The sequence below is a fragment of the Prionailurus viverrinus genome, chromosome E1 (assembly GCF_022837055.1).
Source record: "Prionailurus viverrinus isolate Anna chromosome E1, UM_Priviv_1.0, whole genome shotgun sequence".
NCBI classification, from domain to species: domain Eukaryota; kingdom Metazoa; phylum Chordata; class Mammalia; order Carnivora; family Felidae; genus Prionailurus; species Prionailurus viverrinus.
In genome coordinates, this window is record NC_062574.1 from 17,490,824 (window position 1) to 17,512,297 (window position 21,474).

The window sequence follows — 21,474 nt, forward strand, 5'->3', positions numbered from 1 at the left end:
CCCCTTGCTCTAACCTTCCCTGATCTGTCAGTTTCCGCCCCCTCTGTCTGCAGAAATTCTTGGTTGGGCTAACTGTGGAGGCAGCTGCTCTTGTCTGCTACACCCTTCTTCCCGCACCATGCAGTCAGTTTCTTCCACATTCTGGGGTATCCCACTCCAGTACGCACACTGCCTGTAGAAGCATCCATCTCTCCATCTCCGAACTCAAGATAGAGCACCTACCTTGGAAGACCTGTCTCTAAACACCTCTGGCCTCTCCAGGACACCTATAATCCTTTCCTGGGTAAACATCTCACTGGATGAGGACATGACGGGACCTGTAAACCAAGAAGCTTCTGATAGGTGTTAATCTTATTAGCATCTTTGGACTCCTTTGGGGACTGAGTGATCACCGCTGAGGGCTGCGTCTCCTGGGCCCCGGTACACCCCTCAGGCAGCTGCACTTGAGGCAGGGCTCTCTCAGACCAAGCTACCACCCTGGGGAGTACATTCTGCGAGTGCCACCCTGGACATGCGGGCAGTGTCTGCTTCGGCCTAAGCCATCTGGCACCATCGAGCAGCGCCCTATGTCTGCCCCTGCAGAGCCACCCTGGGAAGATGTGACCAGCAAGACTCGAATGCGTCCTCCACACAGCACTGCCCTGGGCAGCACCCTCTCGGACACAGCCAGCGCGCGGAGTCCAGTGCCGGCCTTGGAAGGAACCTGCTCTATACATGCGGGCACGGTGCCTGCCCTGGGCGTGCCCAGCGGCCTCCGGCGCCCAGCGCAGACGGGAGCTCCAGGCCTCTCGGACGCGGGCAGAAGGCTCCCAGAGCAGCGCCCCGTGCCCGCATGGCCCGTTCTGGAGGCGCGCCCAGGCGCTGCCAGGAAGGCCGGGCGTTTATCCCCGGAGCCGCCAGCAGGGAGCTCCCTTTCGGCTCTGCTCGCGCGGCCGCGGGGGGCGGCGCTGCGCTGCGCCGCGCTGCGCTCCAGCCCGGACCGGGCCGGGGCCGCTGGATGCCGCGTCTCCGCTTCTGCTGCCTGCCGGGCGGGCTCCGGCGGCCGGTGAGCGCGGGGCGGCGGGGGCGGTCGCTCGGGGGCTGCCCGGGCCGGGTGGGGCGGCGGGGCGGGCTCGGGCCGGGAAGGCGGGCGGGCGGCGGGGCCCGCCGGCTCCTCCTCCCCCACTGTCCCCTGGAAGCGGCGGCCCGGACTCCCGGCTCCGGTCCCCGGCCGCGCCGCGGAGCTGGGCGCCCGGGAATGGGGGCCGACAAGGAGGGCCGGGGAGGGGAGCTCCGGCCCCTTGTGCCAGCTCGGGAGCGCGCGGAGGCAGGGCAGGGTGGCCCTCGGTTTAGGGGGATTGAGGGCTGAGGGGAGCCCAGGTGGCCCCGGGCTGCGGGGTGGAGGCTGCAGCCTCCGGGATAGGGGGCTTCTCGGGGCCAGGCCCAGGCCCCCCCCCTCCCCCCCCCAGGCCGACCGACCGACCGACCGAGCGAGGCTCCGAGGAAGGCAGCGGGGAAGGCGAGCACCTCCACCGAACCCTTTATCCCTCCCAGCGGCCTTCACCCTTTCACTGCCAGGCCGACAGCGGGCTCCTCTCAAAGGAGCAGCTGCTAGACAGCTGGCAAAACAATGGAGACCCCGCTTCCCCAGGCCCCCTCCCCTTGGGACAGAAGACGGGGGTGAGTGAATGGTAGGCTTTAGAGATTAGGGAGTGCTGCCTGTCCCCTGTGACTGGCTGCTCACCTCACCTTTCCCTGCAAAGGGGTGGGGTGTGTGTGGGAAGGTCGGACAGCCTGCCCCAGGCCTCTGGGAGAGACTGCCCTGACGCCCCGCCCTGCTAACCTGTCATGCCAGTTGTCTCGCCAATGGGGAGGCGAGGTGGTAAGGTTAGCTGCTCCACACCCCTGTGGTGGGGGTGGTGGGGGGTGGGGGTGCGGCTTGGTACCAAGCATGGTGAGGAGTGGGTCATGTTCCTGGCTGAGATAAGGCCTGCAGGGACATAGCACACATTGGGGCTTTGTTGGGGGCAGAGAGGGGGGATGGGGATGTCACCCTGTTACAAGGCACATGTGTCCTGCTGATTAGTTGGAAAGGCTGCCAGCCAGAATGAACGGGGTGGGGAGGGATGGGGGGGAGGCAGACGGTGTATTTTTTAAAGGTACTGCTTTTGCCTACTCACTTGGCCAACCGGGCATGTATTTGGCAATGTCCTCTTGGTTTGTGTTTGTGCAGAGGTTGGGGACAATGCTTCTTGGGAGGAGCTCTCCTGCCTGGAGCCTTCCTGCCCTCTGACGGACTCCCAAAATTATGGAATTGGGTTCCCTCCCCCCCTTCACCTGGCCAATGATTCAGGCTGGTTTGTGTGGGCTCATTTGTCTTTTGGAGTACCCGGCATGTCTGTTGCTGAGGAGGCCTTGTAATTCCCCATAAGGAGAGTGAACTGCCCGAAGTGTGTATGCATTGGGTCCATGCTGGAAGGGAGGGAAGGTCAACCAGACAGTTAAGAGCAAGATCACCTTTCCACGTTCTTACCAGTTCTGGAGCCCTTTCTTAGGCAGGTCGGTTTCCTGTTGGCATGGCAATGGGCCAGGCCTTGTCTAACTTTCCCCACCCTTTTGGTTCAGAGGCTACTTTCTATTTGGGGATATTGAAAGTTGCTCTCCTGAGGTCTCTGGCTTCCTGACAGACCTCACTGGCTCTTTGTCAATGGCCTGCCACCTCCTCAGCTTCCCCTCTGTCCTTTTGTGATGAGGGCTTTCCAGGAAACATCCTCCTGGTTGCTGGACATGACTAATTATAGATAGCCTCGGGTGGAGGTGTGCTTGTTCCTTTGGGGTTGGGGACATTGGAGTTGGGGCCTCATATTCCAGGAAGACCATGGGGGAAGAGCTATTGTGTTGGAGGGTTAGGGAAATGAGAAGGATCACAGGTGGGGGTGGAGGGGGGAATGTGGGAGGGATAGAATGAGTGCTGGTGGTCACTTCCTTTGGAAGCTTTGAACTTTGAACACTTGACCTGGTGCCTGGCAGCTCTGAGTATCTAGTTTGTTTACTCTCTGCGGGCCTGGCTCAGGTGCCAGGGTGTGTGCCTAAGGGCTTCCTCCGGTGCCCCTGGCTCTCCTCAGAAGCCCTCACGTGGATTGTGCCCCTCCTGCCTCCTGCCTGGTGCCTCCACCTCATTCCCTGGGAGTCTGGGTAGCCAGCCTGTTGCCTGGAGCCCCCCTCACCGGCCTAGCTTGAGGCTGCTCATTAAAGGGTGCGTGTGTCTTCAGAAATCGGGCCTGAAATGTGTGGGGTCCCCCAGAGGCAGGTACCTGAAGCTGGACTGGGTGGGGCAGCACTGGGGCTAGTGTGAAAGGGAGAATCCACCCTACTCGGGTGGAGCAGGGAGTTAGTTGCTGGAACTCAGGAAGCCCTGATCCGGACTTGGTGTGTCACAGGTCTCCAGAGCAGCACGGCTGCTCTTGCTCCTTCTAAACCAGACATCTGTCCCCAGCCAGACCCCCCTCACCTGAAGTGGACGCCACAGACGGGAACTAGATCATCCATGTGAGCCGGGTCCTGTTGGTGGCTCTGGGCCCCAGGCCTCTCCCGGGTGTGGTGGGTAAAGGGGAGGGGCTCTGACCTGGTGTAGTTTAAAGTTTCAAGGGTATGGGAGGGCCCAGCCCACCCTGTGCTATGATTAACAGGTCCCCCCAGGACTCGGGCTGGGGGCTTGAAGTTCTACGTTGGGTCAGGCCCCTGGGTGCTTTAAGATCTGCTCACTGCACCCCATCCCCACCCCCCCCCCCCATCAGCATTTTCTGAGGTAGCCTGAATTAGAGAGTGTTGTTGGGAGCCGGATTGGGGGTGGGGAGGTGGGGAGCAGAACTGGAAAGCCTCCACTCCTCTCCCCACCTCACTGTCCTTGAGGTGGGAGTGGTGCGGCTTGTCAATTATCCATATTCCCTTGATGTTTCAAAGAGCCTATAGTCAGGCAGCAGTTTAAACTGAGGGCTGAGGGTTTTACAAGGCCCTTGGCCCTTTCTCTCTGCCAGGTACTTCACCATCGCTTACAGGGGATTATTTTTATTATCCTCTGATATTCAGAGATATTGGATGATGGGCTCAAGGTCACACAGCAGTTCAGAGGCAGAGCAGGATTTAGAACCTGCAATTTGTAGTTGAGCAGAATACCTCTCCCGGGAAAGGCAAGGGCTCCTGGCCAAGTCTGAACTCTCAGGCCCATGGAGATTTTATAGTTGAAATAGCTGAGGCCTAGAGAGGGACGGGACTTGCTGAAGGTCACACAGAAATGGGGGGGTGGGGGTGGTTAGCGGAGTCTAGCGCCCAGCGGACTGCGGCAAACCCCTCCTCGGGCTGAGGAGGTGCACCTGGAAGAGCAGCTGGGGACCTGGCCGCGCTCCTGGCACGTCTCCCGCGTCGTTCCTCCCGGGGCCTGCGGGATCGCTGCGTTCCAGGGGAGACGGTATCTCGGCGGGAGGCGCCGCGGGGCTGCGGCTGCACCGGCCGGCTGCCTGGAAGTGCTGAGCGCCGCGGGTTCCAAGGGAGCCGGAGCCGGCGGGCGGTTGGGCCCGCCGGCCGGCTGATGTCATGTGAGAAGCGTGCAGTCGGAGCGAGCACACCTGGAGCTAGATAAGCTCCGTGTGACCTGGTCTTGAGTCACGGGGCGCTGCGGAGCTCTAAGCAGGACCGGCTGGGAGAGAGGCTCGGGCAGTGGCGGTGGCGGCGAAGGCGACAGGCGTCCCTCTGCGCCGCTCGGCGGGGGCCCCGGCCGGGACGGGACCGGCCAGGTGCTGCTGTTTGAGTCCTGCCTGGTCGCTTTTGCAAACCTTGGTATGGACTGGCGCCGAGAAAGGCCTCTGGGCTGTAGGAAACGGCCGCTTAGGGAGGTCAGAGGCCAAGGGAGAGAGGCCGGCTCTCTTGGGAAAGTATTTCCTTTGTATTTATTTATGAGTGTGGTCTGGGAGTGGGGTGGGGAGGACTGACCCTTTTAAGTGTCCACCCACAGCAGCCAAGTCTGGGCGCCTTGTCTTGGGATTCTAACGTTATAGTTTCCATTTCCTGGGGCTTCTATTTTGCCAGCTGCAGGGTGACCCATTTAAATATGTCCCCACTTAAAGCCACAAGACGCTAGTGAGATCTATTTTAACCAAGTCCCCCAAGTCACTGAAACTTTCCTAAGGCATGAGATGGCAAGCCTTGAACTTACAGTTGCAAACTTGGTTTACAGCCTAAATGCTAAGTGGATTGTCAAACCTTCCTTTTTTTTTTCTTTCTAATCTTTTAAAATCACAAAAGTAACATATGCTGGGAAAGGCTATTAGCTAAAAAGCTAAAGTGTTACTACCCCTGTTTGCCTGTACTGCATGGAGAAAACCACAGACAAAATCTTGTAATGGATCTTTTCAGGCATTTTTTTTAAAGCTTGTTATATATATCTTATATATAACATATTTATCACATATGCATATATTATTTATATTTACATGCAATATCATGTTTCATAAATATAATTTTACATAAATATTAAAAAAAAATTCTGTAGGAAATAAAGAGCATATAGAAAAGTAGAAGAAATATTATGCATAATCCCACTATCCAAAGCCCCTAGGCCTAGGGGCGCCTGAGTGGCTCAGTTGGTTAAGCGACCACCTTCGGCTCAGGTCATGCTCTCATGGTTCATGAGTTCAAGCCCCCCGTCAGGCTCTATGCTGACAGCTCAGAGCCTGGAGCCTGCTTTGGACACTGTGTCTCCCTCTCTCTCTGCCTCTGTCTCTCTCTCTCAAAAAAGAAACATTGAAAAAAAGTAATGAAATAAAGCCACTAGGCCTAGATACACACACACATACACCCCTACCAGCTAAATATTCTCATTGTAAAAAATTAAAACAATATAGATGAAACACAAAGCCACTGACTCTTCTAAAATCTGTCTCTTTCCCAGAGCATACATTTTTCTATGCGTTTGCAAATATTGCACATACATAATCTCCATGTATATATATGCACACATATACATAGTTTTAAAAATTTTAGTAAAAATTATATGGCAACTTGAGTTTTTCACTTAATATAGAATAGAATCTTTCTAGGTTAGTATATACAAATCTTCATTCTTTAAAAACAATTTTTTTTAATGTTTATTTTTTATTTTTGAGAGAGAGAGAGAGCCCAAGTCGGGGAGAGGCCGAGAGAGAAAGGGAGACAGAATCTGAAGCAGGCTCCAGGCTGTCAGCACAGATCCCTATGCGAGGCTCGAACCCATGAACCATGAGATCATGACTTGAGCTGAAGTCGGATGTTTAACCGACTGAATTACCTAGGCGCCCCTTCATTCTTTTTAACTGTCCAGTTCCATAATCTTGCTATTTCCCTAGTGATATGATCTTTGTATTGACAGAATTTTGAGTTACAAACAATGATGCAAAGATCAGCCATGTTTATTGTGTGGACATATCTGTAGATGTCGTATATGTAGAATTGCCCAGTCTAAGAATATGTACATTTAAATATTTTCATAGATACCACCAACTTGCCCTTATACCAATTTATACTCCCAACAACACATAGCAGATACCCTGCTTCCTATCTTCTATTTGATTGACGTTATTAATGATGGTAGTTTTTACTAACCTGATAAGTGAACAATAGCATGTCTGTTTCATTTCATGTGTCTGTGATATGACTGAGGCTGAATACCTGTTTGTGTTTGTTGGCCTTTCATATTTCTGCATCTATGAATTGCTTGTGCTTTGTCTCGGCAGTAGCTACATGGGGCCTCTGGACTCGAGCCAGTGTGATCCAGCCTGGCCATGTGCTCATTGGATTGCCTTCACTTCTTTGGGCTTTACTTTCCACATACAAAGATTCTGTCCAGGGGCGCATGAGTGGCTCAGTTGGTTAAGCGTTGGACTTTGGCTTAGGTCATAATCTCCTGGTTTGTAAGCTCAAGTCCTACATTGGGCTCTGCACTGATAGCACGGAGCCTGCTTGGGAGTCTCTCTCTCCCTCCCTCCCTCCCTCCCTCCCTCCCTCCCTCCCTCCCTGCCCTTACCCTGCTCATGCGTGCATGCTTTCTCTTTCAAAATAAATAAATAAACTTTAAAAACTTAAAAAAAAAAAGGTTCAGTCTGGCACTAAGATTTTATGTTTAGACTTATTTTAGTCACACTTGGGCTGATAGTCATTTCTGTACTTTATTATTCTGTCTACTGTCCCATTTAGATGATAAGAATGTGCCTTGCTATGATTGGGTACCATTCTTGAGGGCTTACCCTGGGCTACGTGTTATATGGAGGGCTTATATACCAATTTCATTTAGTCCCCAGGCCTTATGTGGTAGGTACTATTATTGTACTATTATTTAACAATTTTTTTAATGTTTATTTTTGAGAGAGAGAGTGTGCGAGCACAAGCAGAGGAGGGGTAGAGAGAGAGGGAAACACAGAATCCAAAACAGGCTCCAGGCTCTGAGCTGTCAGCACAGAGCCCAACACGGGGCTTGAGCCCACCAACCGTGAGATCATGACCTGAGCCAAAGTTGGATGCTCAACCAACTGGAGCCACCCAGGCGCCCCTGTTATTGTACTCTTATTATCTCCATTTACAAATGGGAAAACAGAGGCACAGAGGCATTAGGTGACTTTCCCAGGATTGCATAGCTATTACCTCAGAATTGGTCCCACGTTTGCTACCTGACATCTGAAGCCTAAGTCTTTCATTAGTTTCATTTCTCCTGCATTTAGTAGGTACTTGATAGATATGTATTTTCCCCAACATTTTATCACAATGTAGAAAAGTTAAAGAATTTTACTGTGAATACCCCTCCTACTTCCTAGATTCTACAATTTACACTTTACTGTCCTCACTTTATCACATATTTATCCCTTGATCCATCCATCAAACCGTCTTACATCTTTGATACATCTCAAAGAAAATTCCAGACATCAGTATACCTTGCCCCCAATACTTTAGTGTATGTATCATTAACTAGACTGCAGTATATGTTTCCAGTTTTTTTCTTTTGAGTGCCTGTTTCACATAATGAAATGCACCAACCTCATGTGCACTATTTGATAACTGCTGACACATGTATACATCCGTCAGCCCAAATCCCTATCAAGGTAATGTAACATGAACATCACTCCAGAAAGTTCCCTCATGCCCTTTCTCAGGCAATGGCCACCCCTACCCGCCTCCCCACCTTCCAGAGGTAATCACGGTTCTGATTTTTTTTTTTCACCGCAGGTTAGTTCTGTCTATACATATCTTCCTTGGCTGACAGTGGGCTTACCTCCTGATAAACCCGTTGTAAATTGAAAATATCATAACTCAAAAACGCATTTAATACACCTAACTTGCCAAACGTCATAGGTTAGCCTAGCCTACCTTAATTGTGCTCAGAACATTAATATTAGCCTACAGTGGGGCAAAATCATCTAGCACAAAGCCTATTTTATAATAAAGTGTTGAATATTTCATGTAAATGATTGCACACTGTACTGAAAGTGAAAAGCAGGATCGTTGGGGCGCCTGGGTGGCTCAGTTAAGTGTCCAACTCCTGATTTTGGCTCAGGTCATGATCTCACGGTTTGTGGGTTCGAGCCCCATATCCGGCTCTGTGCTGACAGTGCAGAGCCTGCTGGGGATTCTCCCGCTCTCTCTGTCCCTCCCCCGCTTGCATGCTCACTATTTCTCTCTCAAAATAAATAAATAAACTTAAAAAAAAAAAACAACCCACAATGATTGCGTGGGTACAGAACGGCTATAAGCACATCGGCTGTTTACCCTTGTGATTGTGTGGCCGACCAGGACCACTGCCTGGCATCACAAGAGAGCATCCTACTGCATATTGCTAGGTCAGGAGAAGACCCAAATTCAAAATTCGAAGTATAATTTTTACTGAATGCCTATCACTTTCATGTGTGCATATTGTAAAGTTGAAAAATTGTAAATCGAACCATTGTGAGTCAGGGACCATCTCTGTGTACTGTATGAGCCTCACCAGTATGTACTCTTATGTCAAAGCCTTCTTTTACTGTCGCTTGACATAGTATTTTTGGGATTCATCCCTGTTGTATCAGTAGTTGCTTTCTCTTTTTATTGCTGAGTAGTATTCCATTGTGTGAATATGGAAACTGTTTCCCCTGTTGATGAACTGCAAGATGCATATTTGAGTTGAAGGGTCCTTGCCCTTAAAATGCTTTCTGTCTTAGGGGCGCCTGGGTGGCGCAGTCGGTTAAGCGTCTGACTTTAGCCAGGTCACGATCTCACGGTCCGTGTGTTCGAGCCCCGCGTCGGGCTCTGGGCTGATGGCTCAGAGCCTGGAGCCTGTTTCCGATTCTGTGTCTCCCTCTCTCTCTGCCCCTCCCCCGTTCATGCTCTGTCTCTCTCTGTCCCAAAAATAAAAAATAAAAACGTTGGAAAAAAAAATGCTTTCTGTCTTAAAGTGATAAGGCAGCCGAGTTGAGTCAGTCGATTGTACTTTGCTTTGATCGGGTTAGTAGTAGGGTCAAGATGATATGGGCACATACCCTAATTTTTCTATATACCTTTCCTCCACTTAAAATTAGGAAAGGCCTCCTGGAGTAGGATGAGGGGAGAAAGACAGAGAAGGAGGTCAGAAAACTCTAAGGTTACCTTCACTGGAGAGGGTAAGAGACCAAGGGGAGGCGGGTAGAAACTGCAGCCCAGAGTGAAGAGTGGGAAGATCCTGATGTCATTGCTGCTGGAGACTTTGAACCAGCAGATGAACCAGAGATGGTGACAAGGTCCACAGGAAGGTGACAGAGCCCAGGTCTCTGGAGACGTAAGCTCTGAGGAGCATAGGAGCGGCTGCACTGTAGGTTTGACCCGGACAGGGAGGTTGCAGGTAGCCCCAGACAGGCTTGGAGGGATGACGGTGGGGAAGGGGTACCTTGTGAGCTGTGTGCCTAACAGTGGCAGGACAGGGATAATGAGGGAAGGGCTGAAATGGACTCAGTCTCCAAAGGCTCCAGGGTTGGGATGAGAGGAGTAACTTTGGCAGAAGGTTAATGAACAACCTGTGTCCACAAGAGACTTAGATATTTGGAATTTTTGAGCGACAAGAGACCAAATCATCCAGCCCAACCTTGAGCAAAGTGACAGGCTCAAGGTCCCCTAGCGATTTGTTGGCAGATCCAGGCCTAGATACCAGGTCTGCTAACGTTCCTGGCCAGCGCTGTCTCCTGTGCTACTGCTGTGACGGTGTGTGGTTCCTGCCTGTCACAATTGCAGCGAGGAGCAAGCTTTTGCCAAGACACGGATTTACATTAAATTACTTCTCAGGGACCTTTCCAGCCCGAAGGTTCTAGAATTCTGGGACCTGTTTTCTGTTGGTGCTACACAGGTGTCTAGCTCCCAGCAAAGAGCCAGGGTTGGGGAAGGATAGCAGAGTAAGAACTGAAGACCAAATGAAGTGTCTTGGGGGGAGAGCATTGTAGGCATTGGGTTCTGCGTGGTTGGGCTGCGCTCCTGGAGCCATTTTCTAAATCATCCTTTTAAAGGACACCTGGGTGGCTCCATCAGTTAAGCATCCAACTTAGGTCATGATCTAAGGCTCAGGTAATGATCTCACGGTTCGTGAGTTCGAGCCCCACATTGGGCTCTGTGCTGACAGCTCAGAGCCTGGAGCCTGCTTCGGATTCTATGTCTCCCTCTCTCTCTGTTCCTCCCCTGCTCACACTCTGCCTCTCTCCTTCTCAAAAATAAATAAACATTAAGAATTTAAAAAAAAATTTTTATTTAAAAAAAAATTTTTTTAATGTTTTTATTTATTTTTGGAGGAAAGAGAGACAGTGCATGAGCAGGGGAGGAGCGGAGAGAGAGGGAGACACAGAATTTGAAGCAGGCTCCAGGCTCTGAGCTGTCAGCACAGAGCCCGATGAGGAGCTGGAACTCACGAACCGTGAGACCATGACCTGAGCCGAAGTCGGATGCTTAACCGACTGAGCCACGCAGGCGCCCCCACCCCCCCCCCAATTTTTTTTAATCAGCCTTTTAAGACAGTGCAGGAAGTGATGGGTGAAGGGTAAGGTGGGCAGTGACCAGCTGAAGATCCCACGTCTTGGTATATGGTATGTCTGTGCCACACTCCATCAGTGTTGAGGAGGAGAGAGACTCCCCATGTCAAAATAGAGCCCATAAGAGAGGATGCCTGCTGTCAGGTACTCCCCCATCCCAGATCAGTCCAGACTCCGCAGGACAAGTTTGCCCCTGGCTTTGCACTTCTTGGGCCCTAGATTTCCTGTCTTCCTATTTCCAGGTACTGTGCATGGAGCATTTTGGACCAAAAGGTTCAGAAGGAGCTTTGTCTTACTAGGTAGAAACAGGTCAGAGGGGGAAACGGTGCCTGTTAGATCCACAGGGAGCTAGTAACTGGGCCAGATTCCCCATCTCTTTGGATATGCTCTACAATTAAGGATTCCTGTAGAATTGTGCTGCCCAGTTCAAGAGCCACTAGCTGTTGAATACTTAAAATGTAGTTAGTCTGAAGTGAGATGTGCTCTAAGTATGACATTCACACTGGATTTTGAAAACTTAATATGGAAAAAGGAATGTAAAACATCTCAATATTTTTCTTTTTAAATTTTTAAAAAATGTTTATTTATTTTTTAGAGAGACAGAGAGAGACAGAGCATGAACATGGGAGGGACAGAGAGAGAGAGAGAGATACAGAATCTGAAGCAGACACAGAATCTGAGCTGTCAGCACAGAGCCCGATGTAGGGCACAAACTCACGAACCGTGAAATCATGACCTGAGCCGAAGTTGGACACCTGACTAAACCACCCAGGCGCCCCTCAATATTTTTCAGAAAGATCACATGTCGAGACGACAGTGTTTTGAATATAGCTACATTAAAGTATGTCATTAAAGTTAATTTCACCTGTTTCTTTTTTTTTTTTTTTTTTTTTTTTTTTTTAATTTTTTTTTTTTTTTTTCCAACGTTTATTTATTTTTGGGACAGAGAGAGACAGAGCATGAACGGGGGAGGGGCAGAGAGAGAGGGAGACACAGAATCGGAAACAGGCTCCAGGCTCTGAGCCATCAGCCCAGAGCCTGACGCGGGGCTCGAACTCACGGACCGAGAGATCGTGACCTGGCTGAAGTCAGACGCTTAACCGACTGCGCCACCCAGGCGCCCCAGTCACCTGTTTCTTTTTACCTTTTTTAATGTGGCTGCTAGACAATTTTATTTTATTTATTTATTTTGAGAGAGGGAGAGGGAGAGGGAGAGAGAGAGAGAGAGAGAGAGAGAAAGAGAGAGAATCCCAAGCAGGCTCCACACTGTCAGTGCAGAGCCCAATGAGGGGCCCATGAGATCATAACCTGAGCTGAAACCAAGTGTCGGACACTTCACCGACTGAGCCACCCAGGCACCCGAGACCATTTTAAATTACACATATGACTTGAATTATATTTCTGTGAAGAGTACTGCTCTAGGAAGAATACGCTGATCTCGCAGGAACCTATGGGTCAGGGTGCTGGACGTTGGAGAAAGCAATTAGCCGGTGCACCAGGACCCTTGGGAGTTCCTGGCCTGAAGTCATCCTTGGCATTGTACCTGGGCTAGGGATCCATGGGATGGGGGAGCCTGGAGGGCCTTGCTTGATTGTGGCAGTGGGGTACATGGACAGGACAGGCCTCCCCAGGTCTTGCAGAAGGTCCTTGCTGGAAGGAGTGAGCTTGTCAGTCCCGTGTCTAGAACTCAGAGGGGGAGGCCTTCACGGAGAGAGAAAAAAATTGCATTTAATTTCTAATTAGGCGGTATGGCCTATTTCTCCTTCTTGTTCACTGCTGGTTAGAACTTGTTCCCTGGCTTGCAACTCCACCCCCACCAGGTTTTGCTCAGTCCTGTCCCCAGTCGGGTGGGCATAGGGGCAGAAGGCTGGCATCGTAGGCACAGGTGCCCTGGAGCTGGCATTCTCTCCCAGGCTGCCACGACTTTCTTCCCCAGGCTATATTTAGTTGTTGGTCTGGGGAAAAGGATATGAGTTTTTCAGGATCCTGTTTATCCAGCAGACCCACCCCCACCTCTCAGCTGTCTGTCCTCGGCTCAGTGTGGAACTTCCCCTACCCTCCCCGCTTCACTTTGGGCGCCGAGGACCTAGAGAGAAAACAATATTTGCCATGGGATCCCACCACTGCCACTCACTGGCTGTGTGACAACTAACAACATACTTAATTTTCTGAGCCCTGTTTTCTCATTTGTAAAGTAGAGATAATGATCCCTCCCGTGCAGGGATGCTGTGAGGTTCGAATGAGGTAATGCGTGTAAAGTGCCCGGCAAGTGGTAGCCATCAAATCGGGGTGGGTTCTTTGAGGTCTTCTGTCAGGCGGTGGCTAAGGCTGCTTCCGTGGGGATCACAGGCTTAGGAAAGAGCCAAATAGCATGCGATGTCTGTTGCTTTACTGGGCTATTGGCTCTGGGGAGGTGATGGCCTTTGTGTTTGAATCTTCAGTCGGGTACCAGGTTAGCTTGATGGCGCCCTCTTGCCAGGAGGTCACATCTCCCAGACGCCACCTCTGTGCACACCTATCAGGGATTAAAGGCAATGACAGACTTTGGAGTCTGGGCTCCAAATAAGGAACCTCAAGTTTCCTTATTTGTGAAATGGGGGTACTCACAGACCTTCCTGGAGCAGTGTTATGACGACTGGCTTAACAGAGACGGTATTGTATAGAACAGAGCACCTGGCGCGTAGGGAGCTAGCTCTCAGCGACCACGAGCTGTGCTCATTAGTTGGCCTGGTCTGCACTGGAGACACAGGAAGAGGCTCCTCTCGAATAACCTCTTTCTCTCTCTCTGTTTCTGTTTGCAGCAGCGAGGCGGGGTACCAGGGCCCTGTGCTAAGCACCCGTAATCCCCCAGGGGTGCCACCCCCAAAAGCTGTACCCCACCATGTTCAACCTAATGAAGAAAGACAAGGACAAAGATGGCGGGCGGAAGGAGAAGAAGGAGAAGAAGGAGAAGAAAGAGCGGATGTCGGCGGCAGAGCTGCGGAGCCTGGAGGAGATGAGCCTGCGTCGTGGCTTCTTCAATCTGAACCGTTCCTCCAAGCGTGAGTCCAAGACCCGCCTGGAAATCTCCAACCCCATCCCCATCAAGGTGGCCAGTGGCTCCGACCTGCACCTGACCGACATTGACTCTGACAGCAACAGGGGCAGCGTCATCCTGGACTCGGGCCACCTAAGCACCGCCAGCTCCAGCGATGACCTCAAGGGTGAGGAAGGCAGCTTCCGCGGCTCTGTGCTGCAGCGGGCGGCCAAGTTTGGCTCCCTGGCCAAGCAGAACTCACAGATGATTGTCAAACGCTTCTCCTTCTCCCAGCGGAGTCGGGATGAGAGTGCCTCAGAAACCTCCACCCCTTCCGAGCACTCTGCGGCCCCGTCCCCGCAGGTGGAGGCGAGGACTCTAGAGGGACAGCTGGTGCAGCATCCCGGCGCAGGCATCCCTCGGCCAGGGCCCCGGTCCCGAGTGCCTGAGCTGGTGACTAAAAGGTTCCCGGCTGACCTGCGCTTGCCCCCCGTGGTGCACCTGCCACCGCCTGCCCTCCGGGAGCTGGAGCTGCAGCGACGGCCCACTGGAGACTTCGGCTTCTCCCTGCGCCGCACAACCATGCTGGATCGGGGCCCCGAGGGCCAGGTCTACCGGAGGGTGGTTCACTTTGCTGAGCCCGGCGCGGGCACCAAGGACCTGGCCCTGGGGTTGGTGCCGGGTGATCGTCTGGTGGAGATTAACGGGCACAACGTGGAGAGCAAGTCCAGGGACGAGATCGTGGAGATGATCCGGCAGTCCGGGGACAGTGTGCGGCTCAAGGTGCAACCCATTCCGGAGCTCAGTGAGCTGAGCCGGAGCTGGCTGCGGAGTGGCGAGGGACCCCGCAGGGAGCCAGCCGATGTGAGTGTCCCCGTGGGCAGCTGCGGGGGAGCAGGGATTTGGAAGTGTGCTTGGGCGGACGACTGGGGTACTCGGGAGTTGAAGTCACGCCACTCCTTGGCCCGAGGGACAACTTACCTGGCCCGCAGGGAGGAGCGACCTTAGCAGGGGCTGGTGCACAGTGATACAAACTTCTTGATGGCGAGGGTTCGGGGTTTGGGCACCATGTTTCCTGAGCCCTAAATTGGGGTGTGGAGGGTAACACGTGCCACTTCAGATGAGAGACAGTCCGGACTACTTGTCCAGCCCGGTATCTGGAGTAAAACGTAGGATTTCCGTGTTATTTAGATACTAGACTTGAAAGAAAAAGATGGACTATTTCAAATCAGGGCTGTCGTGGAACTTCTGGGATGTGCAGCTGTTTTGCTAGCTCTTGGGTAAGATGATTTCAGACCTCCTCTTGCCCTTGAGTGAGGAGTTGAACAGGAGGTAATGTTGCAGCGATAAGCAGGGGCCAGATCATGGAGGACCTTGCAAGTCATGATAGGAATTTAGATTTTATCCCAGTGAAATGGGACCATTGTAGGGTTTGAAGCGGGGTTGGGGGGAGTGACTGGACCTGATTTATAAAGATCACCTGGGCTCCAAGAGTCATTACTACCTCTCCTGGAAGAAGAAAACACCCTGGAGATGCAACAGGTGTCAAGCCTACAGAAATAGTCTGACCGGACTATCCGTGAGACCCCGCTCAAAACAGCAGTGGAAGGGGTGACATAGGAGTAGAAGAGATTTAGATTATATTTATGAACGGGTCTCCAGGGGGACAGCGATCTCTAAGCCCAGGGGTCTTTTGACTCCACCTATAGCGTGGCTACATATCAGTTTGGAATGTTCCACTTAGAGACAGCACATGAGGACAAGCTGGCCTCTGGCCATCCCTGCCTCCCAGCTGTCAGGTTTTCGGACTGCCCAGCTCTGGTGCCTGCAGCCTGACCAGTACACAGGCTGGCCGGGACCTCTTTCAGCACTAAGTGACCAACCAGATGTGTCCAAGTCGGAAGTGGGAGGAAATGCTAAGGAAGCAGGCAGAGTCCTGGTCCTAGCTTTCTCTCAGGGAGGGGAAGTGGATGCTCAGATGGCCTGGGGGGCCTGGGAGCTGCAGGGTCAGAGTCTGGCAGGAAGCCCTGGAACTGGGTTCTGGACCTTCCTTTACTCGGGGCCTGGTAGAGGTCAGGCAGTTTTGCTAGTCAGGAAGGGGTAGTGCATGGGAGGGAGGCTGTTGTGGGATCCGCGGAAGGACCTGGCCTCATTTATTCCGGAAACTCACAGCGAGCACCTACTGTGTGTTAGCCACCAGACTAGACTGAGCTCAGGGAACCACAGTGTAGAGGGAGTGGTCTTTATCTTAGAACCAAAGCCCATGCTATGTTGCCATGCCTGTCTACTTCCTCCCAGGCTAACATTGCTTTTAACAGATGGAAGTTTCTTCTTAAAGAATGAGTCCCCTAGGGGACTGTTGCCAGCTCCCTGCTGAACCACAGCACAGGCCTTTGTGGGGCCCTGGGCCTGGCATCCCAGATGCTGTTTAGTCTTCTCTTTATAGCCTAGGGATCCTCTTGGCATCTCGTATTTCTCGGCTACTCTCCCTTCCCAGCTAGCTGCTGCTCCCCCCATTCCTGGGGAAGTGGATGGTTTAGCTTTGGAGACCCTGGTACATTCCACACTACAGCTGGTATCCCCGAGACCCTGGCTTGCTCTGGCCCCCGTGGGGCAAGGGCAGAAGTGCCCAGAGGACTTCCACAGAGCATGCTACCCTCACGAGTCTCCCAAGAGCCATCTGAGAGAACAGCGAGAAGCCTAGAGCTGAGGAAGCTCCCCCGCCCCCAGCTTCCCCTGCCTGGCAGGTGGCAGGGACTCCTGCCCCAGCAGAGAGGAGCAGAGTGAGCCCAGCATCCTGGCTTCCTGGGACAGGCCTGGAGTGGGTCTGTAGTGGCTGCAGTTATCACCGTCCGTCTCCTCGTCTTCCTCCCACTCCCACTCCGGCTCCGGCTCCTTTCCTTGGCAGCAGTTCTAAGCTCACTTCCATGCCAAGAAGAGTCTTCCCATTTCCTCTGGGCTCCCAGGCGGGGCACCCTGACAACTCTGGCCCCACGCGAGGACACAGCTCCTGGCGGCCACCCTGCCCGTCAGGTCATCCATCAACTGTGTCCACACCGCCTGTCCCCAGGGAGCTCTGAGGGAGCTGACCGGCCATCTGTTCTCTTTCTGCTATACAGATGGAGACCAGGCCTCATGGCTCCTCTCCGTGGCCTGTTCAGAAGGCCCCAGGGAGAGACAGCCCGTCGGGTTTCCTTCTCACATGATGTGTGTCCGAAGTGCTTGGCTCACACCTCCATGTGTCCCTGTAGCTGCTAGCAAGGTTCCACTGGGAGTAGGGGTGAGCCACTGTAGTGGGATAGACATGGGGCCTGATGGAAATCACTCAGCAGGCCTGGGAGGAGCAGTTCTTTTCCGCCCTCCATTCTTCCACTCACCTATCTATTAAATAAACATTTGTTGAGCACCAACTGTGGGCCAGATCCTGGGATCCAGTGGCGACAGCACATAGTCCCAGCCCTAAGGAACTCATAGTCTGGTGGGAGAGATGGTCAAGTAACAGATGACAATGCCATTTGAGAGGCTCCCCAACAGGGGCCAGTACGGGGCCCTAGGGAGCCCTGCACAGAAGAGGGACTTTAAGTACAGTCTTGGGAGTGATCACCGGGAAAGCTGACATCCAGGTGGGAGATGGATGCCGGAGAGGCAGGTGGAAGTGGAAGGCCGTAAGAGACACGTGCCAAGACCTTGAGGCTGGAGAGAGGATGACGCATTTGGGGGATAAGGCTGGGGGGACATTGCATGGGGGAATGAGTATTGAGAGAAGTGGCAGAGGAGGCAAGCAGGGGACAGGTCACGAAGGCCCTTGTGAGCCAGCCTAAGGAATGGGAACTTCAACCAGAGGACAAGAAGCAGCTCACTCAGGGAGTGATAGGAACAGATCTTAGAAAATCTCTCTGGCTGCTCATGAAGAATGCTTCTGGGTGTAGCAAGGGCAGCCATGGGGAAAACAGCAAAGGCCCTATCGTCATCTTAGTAGAATGAATGGAGGCCTGCGCTTGGGGAGAAGCAGGGGCGATGGAGAGAGAGATCAGATGTGAGCAACTGAGGGACTGTGTAGTCTTGGTGACCGACCAGTGTGGGGGATGGAGGAGAAGAGGGGTCGAGTGGGATGCATCTTTGGAGGAAGATGCTAAGTTCTTTCCTTGGCTTCTCAGGGAAAGTGTTTTGGGCCATCTGGTTTGGGATCAGTTACTCTTCAATTGTCTAAAGGCGAAGCGTTCCCTGAGTCTGGTGTCGGTACAAATGAGGATCTTAAAACCCCAGTTGGATCAACATTCCTTTCTCCTCTTCCATGAATCTGAGTGGGAAAGTCAAGGGCCCACTGAGAAGGAAGAGAGCCTGGGAGAGAGGAGAGCCAGCCCCTTCTGTTTGTATCCTTGTGGGCCCATCGCAGGGAGCAGGAGTGTAGGATGTTTCTGCTAAGCTCAGAAAAGCCCAGCTGGCTAAACCCTGGCTAATGTGGTTGCCCCCCCTCCCCCCACCACCAAGGAGCTAGCCTGCAGGGGACGCCTACCCAGAAAGCACTACTTCCCTGAGCTTCGAAGATGTGGTGGGAGGGGAGAGGTGTGGATGTAAAAGAAGGCGCCCACCCCTTGCCAGGCAGGTCTACCTCCCTGGGCTCTATGTAGCTCGCAGGCATTTACCGGAGATCTGTGATTCAGTTTCTTCTAGCTTTGGATGGTGGGGTTTGTACTCAAAGACTATAGGGCTGTGAGGTTCCTTAAAAAGGTTGTCGTGTCTGTGTAAACCACCTGCTTATGTAGAGTTGTGTAAACCACATTTGTGGACTTCAGCAGATAGTGAACGCTTAGGAAGATTGGTACCTTTCCCTCTGCCCAAGCTCCAGAGCCATCCAGGGAAGGTAATTTTGCAGTTTCCTTAATTAACCCATCCTAGTGCTTTCCCATCTGTGCTCCTGGTAAGGTTTTCTTTCCAACGGGAACTCATGACGCTTTTGTCCAGACTCTGTCCCTGTGGCCCTATCCTCAAAGACAGCCAGCTGCAGGAAGCGCTGGGATGCTGGGTGCTCAGGCCTGCAGATGGGACATCGGTGGCCTGGCAGGAGACTGGCCGGTCGGGGTTGCCCACATCTGGGAGAAGGGCAGGGGCCCCTTTGCCAGGAAGCCCTAGACCCCTGGGCAAAAGCTATATGACCCTCACCAACCTTGTCTCCAGGACCCTGGTTGGGTGGTGGCGGTGGGGGCGGGGGTGGGGGGTGGGGGGCGGTACCTGCAGGAGTGGGGATTGCAGGATTTCAAGGAGAGACTGAAAAGTCTGCTGTTCCAGGTCTGCCAAGCCAGCTTCTGAGCAATGGGCTTTCCCAGGGGCTTCTGGTGGTGGAGGTGCTGGGTGTTGCCCGGGCTCAGTGTTCTAGAATTGCTCTCTCCCTAATGTTACTCCAAATGATCCCCAGAGATGTTTTTTTGTTTTTCGCTGGTTCGTTTTAAACAGAAAACTCTTATTTCATTTGGTGCCAAAGCTTCAGGTACTTCTGACATCGGAGTCTCACCATGTGAGAGCTCTGGCTGGAGGCCTCAGAGTAGAGCTCAGACTGAGTTCTTTTGATAATGAGGCAGCCAGTGGGAAGGTGTCCAGGGCATGTGAACTCATGTGTGAAAGGTCTTTAGGAGCATTTGGGGGGTTACCTATCCTGGATTAGTGGGGCGCATGGGACTAGCAGCACCGGGTGGTGGACTAGGTCATTTCCATTCCGCTAGGTCTCCCTTCTCTGTCCTCAGAGGCATGTTCTGCCCTCTTCCCCGTGAGCTGCTAGACAGACTGCAGCCCCAGAGTGCCCTGGCCACCCAGCCCGTGGGTGGTGGGCACAGTGCCCAGGCCACATTGAACTGGGTGTGGGCACATGTCATGGTCATCTGTTGTTTTCGCAGGCACCGCTTGGAGCCCTGGGGGGGGGGGGGGGGGCGGGGGGGGCAGGGCCTTGACTTGAGGTGGTCTGCCCCGGCCCCTTCTGGCCCTGGCCAGAGCCCCTGTGCCCCCCCCCCCACCCCGTACCCCTGGCCACCCTGTCCGCAGCTCCCTTCTCATCTCTTATTTACATTGAAATGGTTCTGGAAAATACCAGATACGCAAACACCCAGACTAGGGGTGGGTGAGGAGTGGGGTGAAGGGGGGTGTGTGGCGGGTGGGAACACAAGTATTTTAAAAATGCTGCAGATCTCTACAGCGTTTCCCAGAAACCACAAGCACGCGGTCCGCCTGCCAGCAGCGCTCCCGCCACCCCGCCACGCTCAGCCGCTGGGTTCTCCTCGCTGTGGCCCGAGGTGGAGAGCAGCGTCGGTGGGGGTGGGGGCCGGGGACCCAGCCGGGGAGGGGGCTGCCTGGCGCCTCCATTGTCAGTCTGGGGCAGTGGGTACGCTGCGCCCCAGGCGGCCAGCAGCGCTGGGGGCGCCCGCCGTGCCAGGCAGGCGCTGCAAAGGCGTGGAATCTTCCTGGCTGCCCCCCTCCCTCTGTGCACTTTGGTGGGGGGGGGGGGGGGTCGGTGGGCAGCCAAGCCCAGAGTCCCCTCGTGGTGTTTGGCAGCAGCTTCTGTTCTGTTAAATACAGGGGACAGTGTCAGCAAAGCTTTTTTTTTTTTTTTTCCAGTTGTTGGCTCCCGTTTGGTTGGGAAACTGTTTCCTCAGACCTGGGTCACCACTCTGGCTGCCTTCATCTCCCGCCATCGGTTTCTCAGAATCGGGAAGTGACATCCTTCCCTGGCACTCGCAGCCTGGCTGCTTTGCAGACTCTGGTGTAGGGAGGAGTGTAGGGTGTTTGTCCCGCGTCCCGGGTGGCGCCCAGGACGGCGCCCAGGGAGTGCATGCATGCTCCCTGAGTGGCGTCTAGTTGATCTGGTAAAGGTTCCGCTGAGCAGAAATGCCTTGAGGGGAGAGCATGAGAGAGAATAGCCAGGATGAGGGTCGTGGCTGGCGTTAGGACTGTTCTAGCTGCTTTACATATATTAACTCATTTAATGTTCCCAACACCCCTTTGACATAGGTATTACGATAATCTTTATTTCATACATGAGGATACCCGATTACGCAGAGGTTAAGGATAAGTACATTGCCTAAGGTTCCAAGGCTATTGACTTGTGAGGAGTTGAACTTAGGGCATCGGCTCCTTGCACCTCACTGGTGTGCTGTCCAGGGCGGAGGAACGCAGCATCTGGACATAAATCCATTGCCCGACCCAGGCCTGCGTCCTTCTGATTCCTGCGGCCCCTGTAGGCGTCTCCTCCAGAAGGGAAAGGGAAGTGAAGAGTGACTGGCCATTCTTGCTCTCGCTCTGTGGATGGTGAGCTGCAAGAGGGGGTGACTGTCCCTCTGTCTCTGCAGAGGATTAGCCAGAGGAAGAGAGCCCAAGTGGCAGCAGGTGGGATTTAATCTGGTGGGAGCTGGGAGAGGTACTACAAAGCGCGGCTGCATCTGTCCC

At 53.2% G+C, this 21,474-nt stretch overlaps 1 protein-coding gene across 19 annotated transcripts in view; it reads left to right on the forward strand.

The window, feature by feature from the left end:
• Window positions 1–895: 895 nt before the first annotated feature.
• Window positions 896–21,474, forward strand: part of MYO18A (myosin XVIIIA) — a 102,275-nt gene continuing 81,696 nt past the window's right edge. For 17 of the 19 annotated variants that reach the window (XM_047834081.1, XM_047834090.1, XM_047834086.1 and 14 more), the window contains exons 1-2: window positions 896–1,045; window positions 13,826–14,904. In XM_047834081.1, coding sequence (XP_047690037.1) covers window positions 13,906–14,904 — 999 coding nt within the window. In that variant the 5' untranslated portion in view covers window positions 896–1,045; window positions 13,826–13,905. Of the gene's footprint in view, window positions 1,046–3,505; window positions 3,529–4,714; window positions 4,816–13,825; window positions 14,905–21,474 lie in introns of those variants that run through there. The other 2 variants (XM_047834085.1, XM_047834084.1) reach the window with 2 other exon arrangements.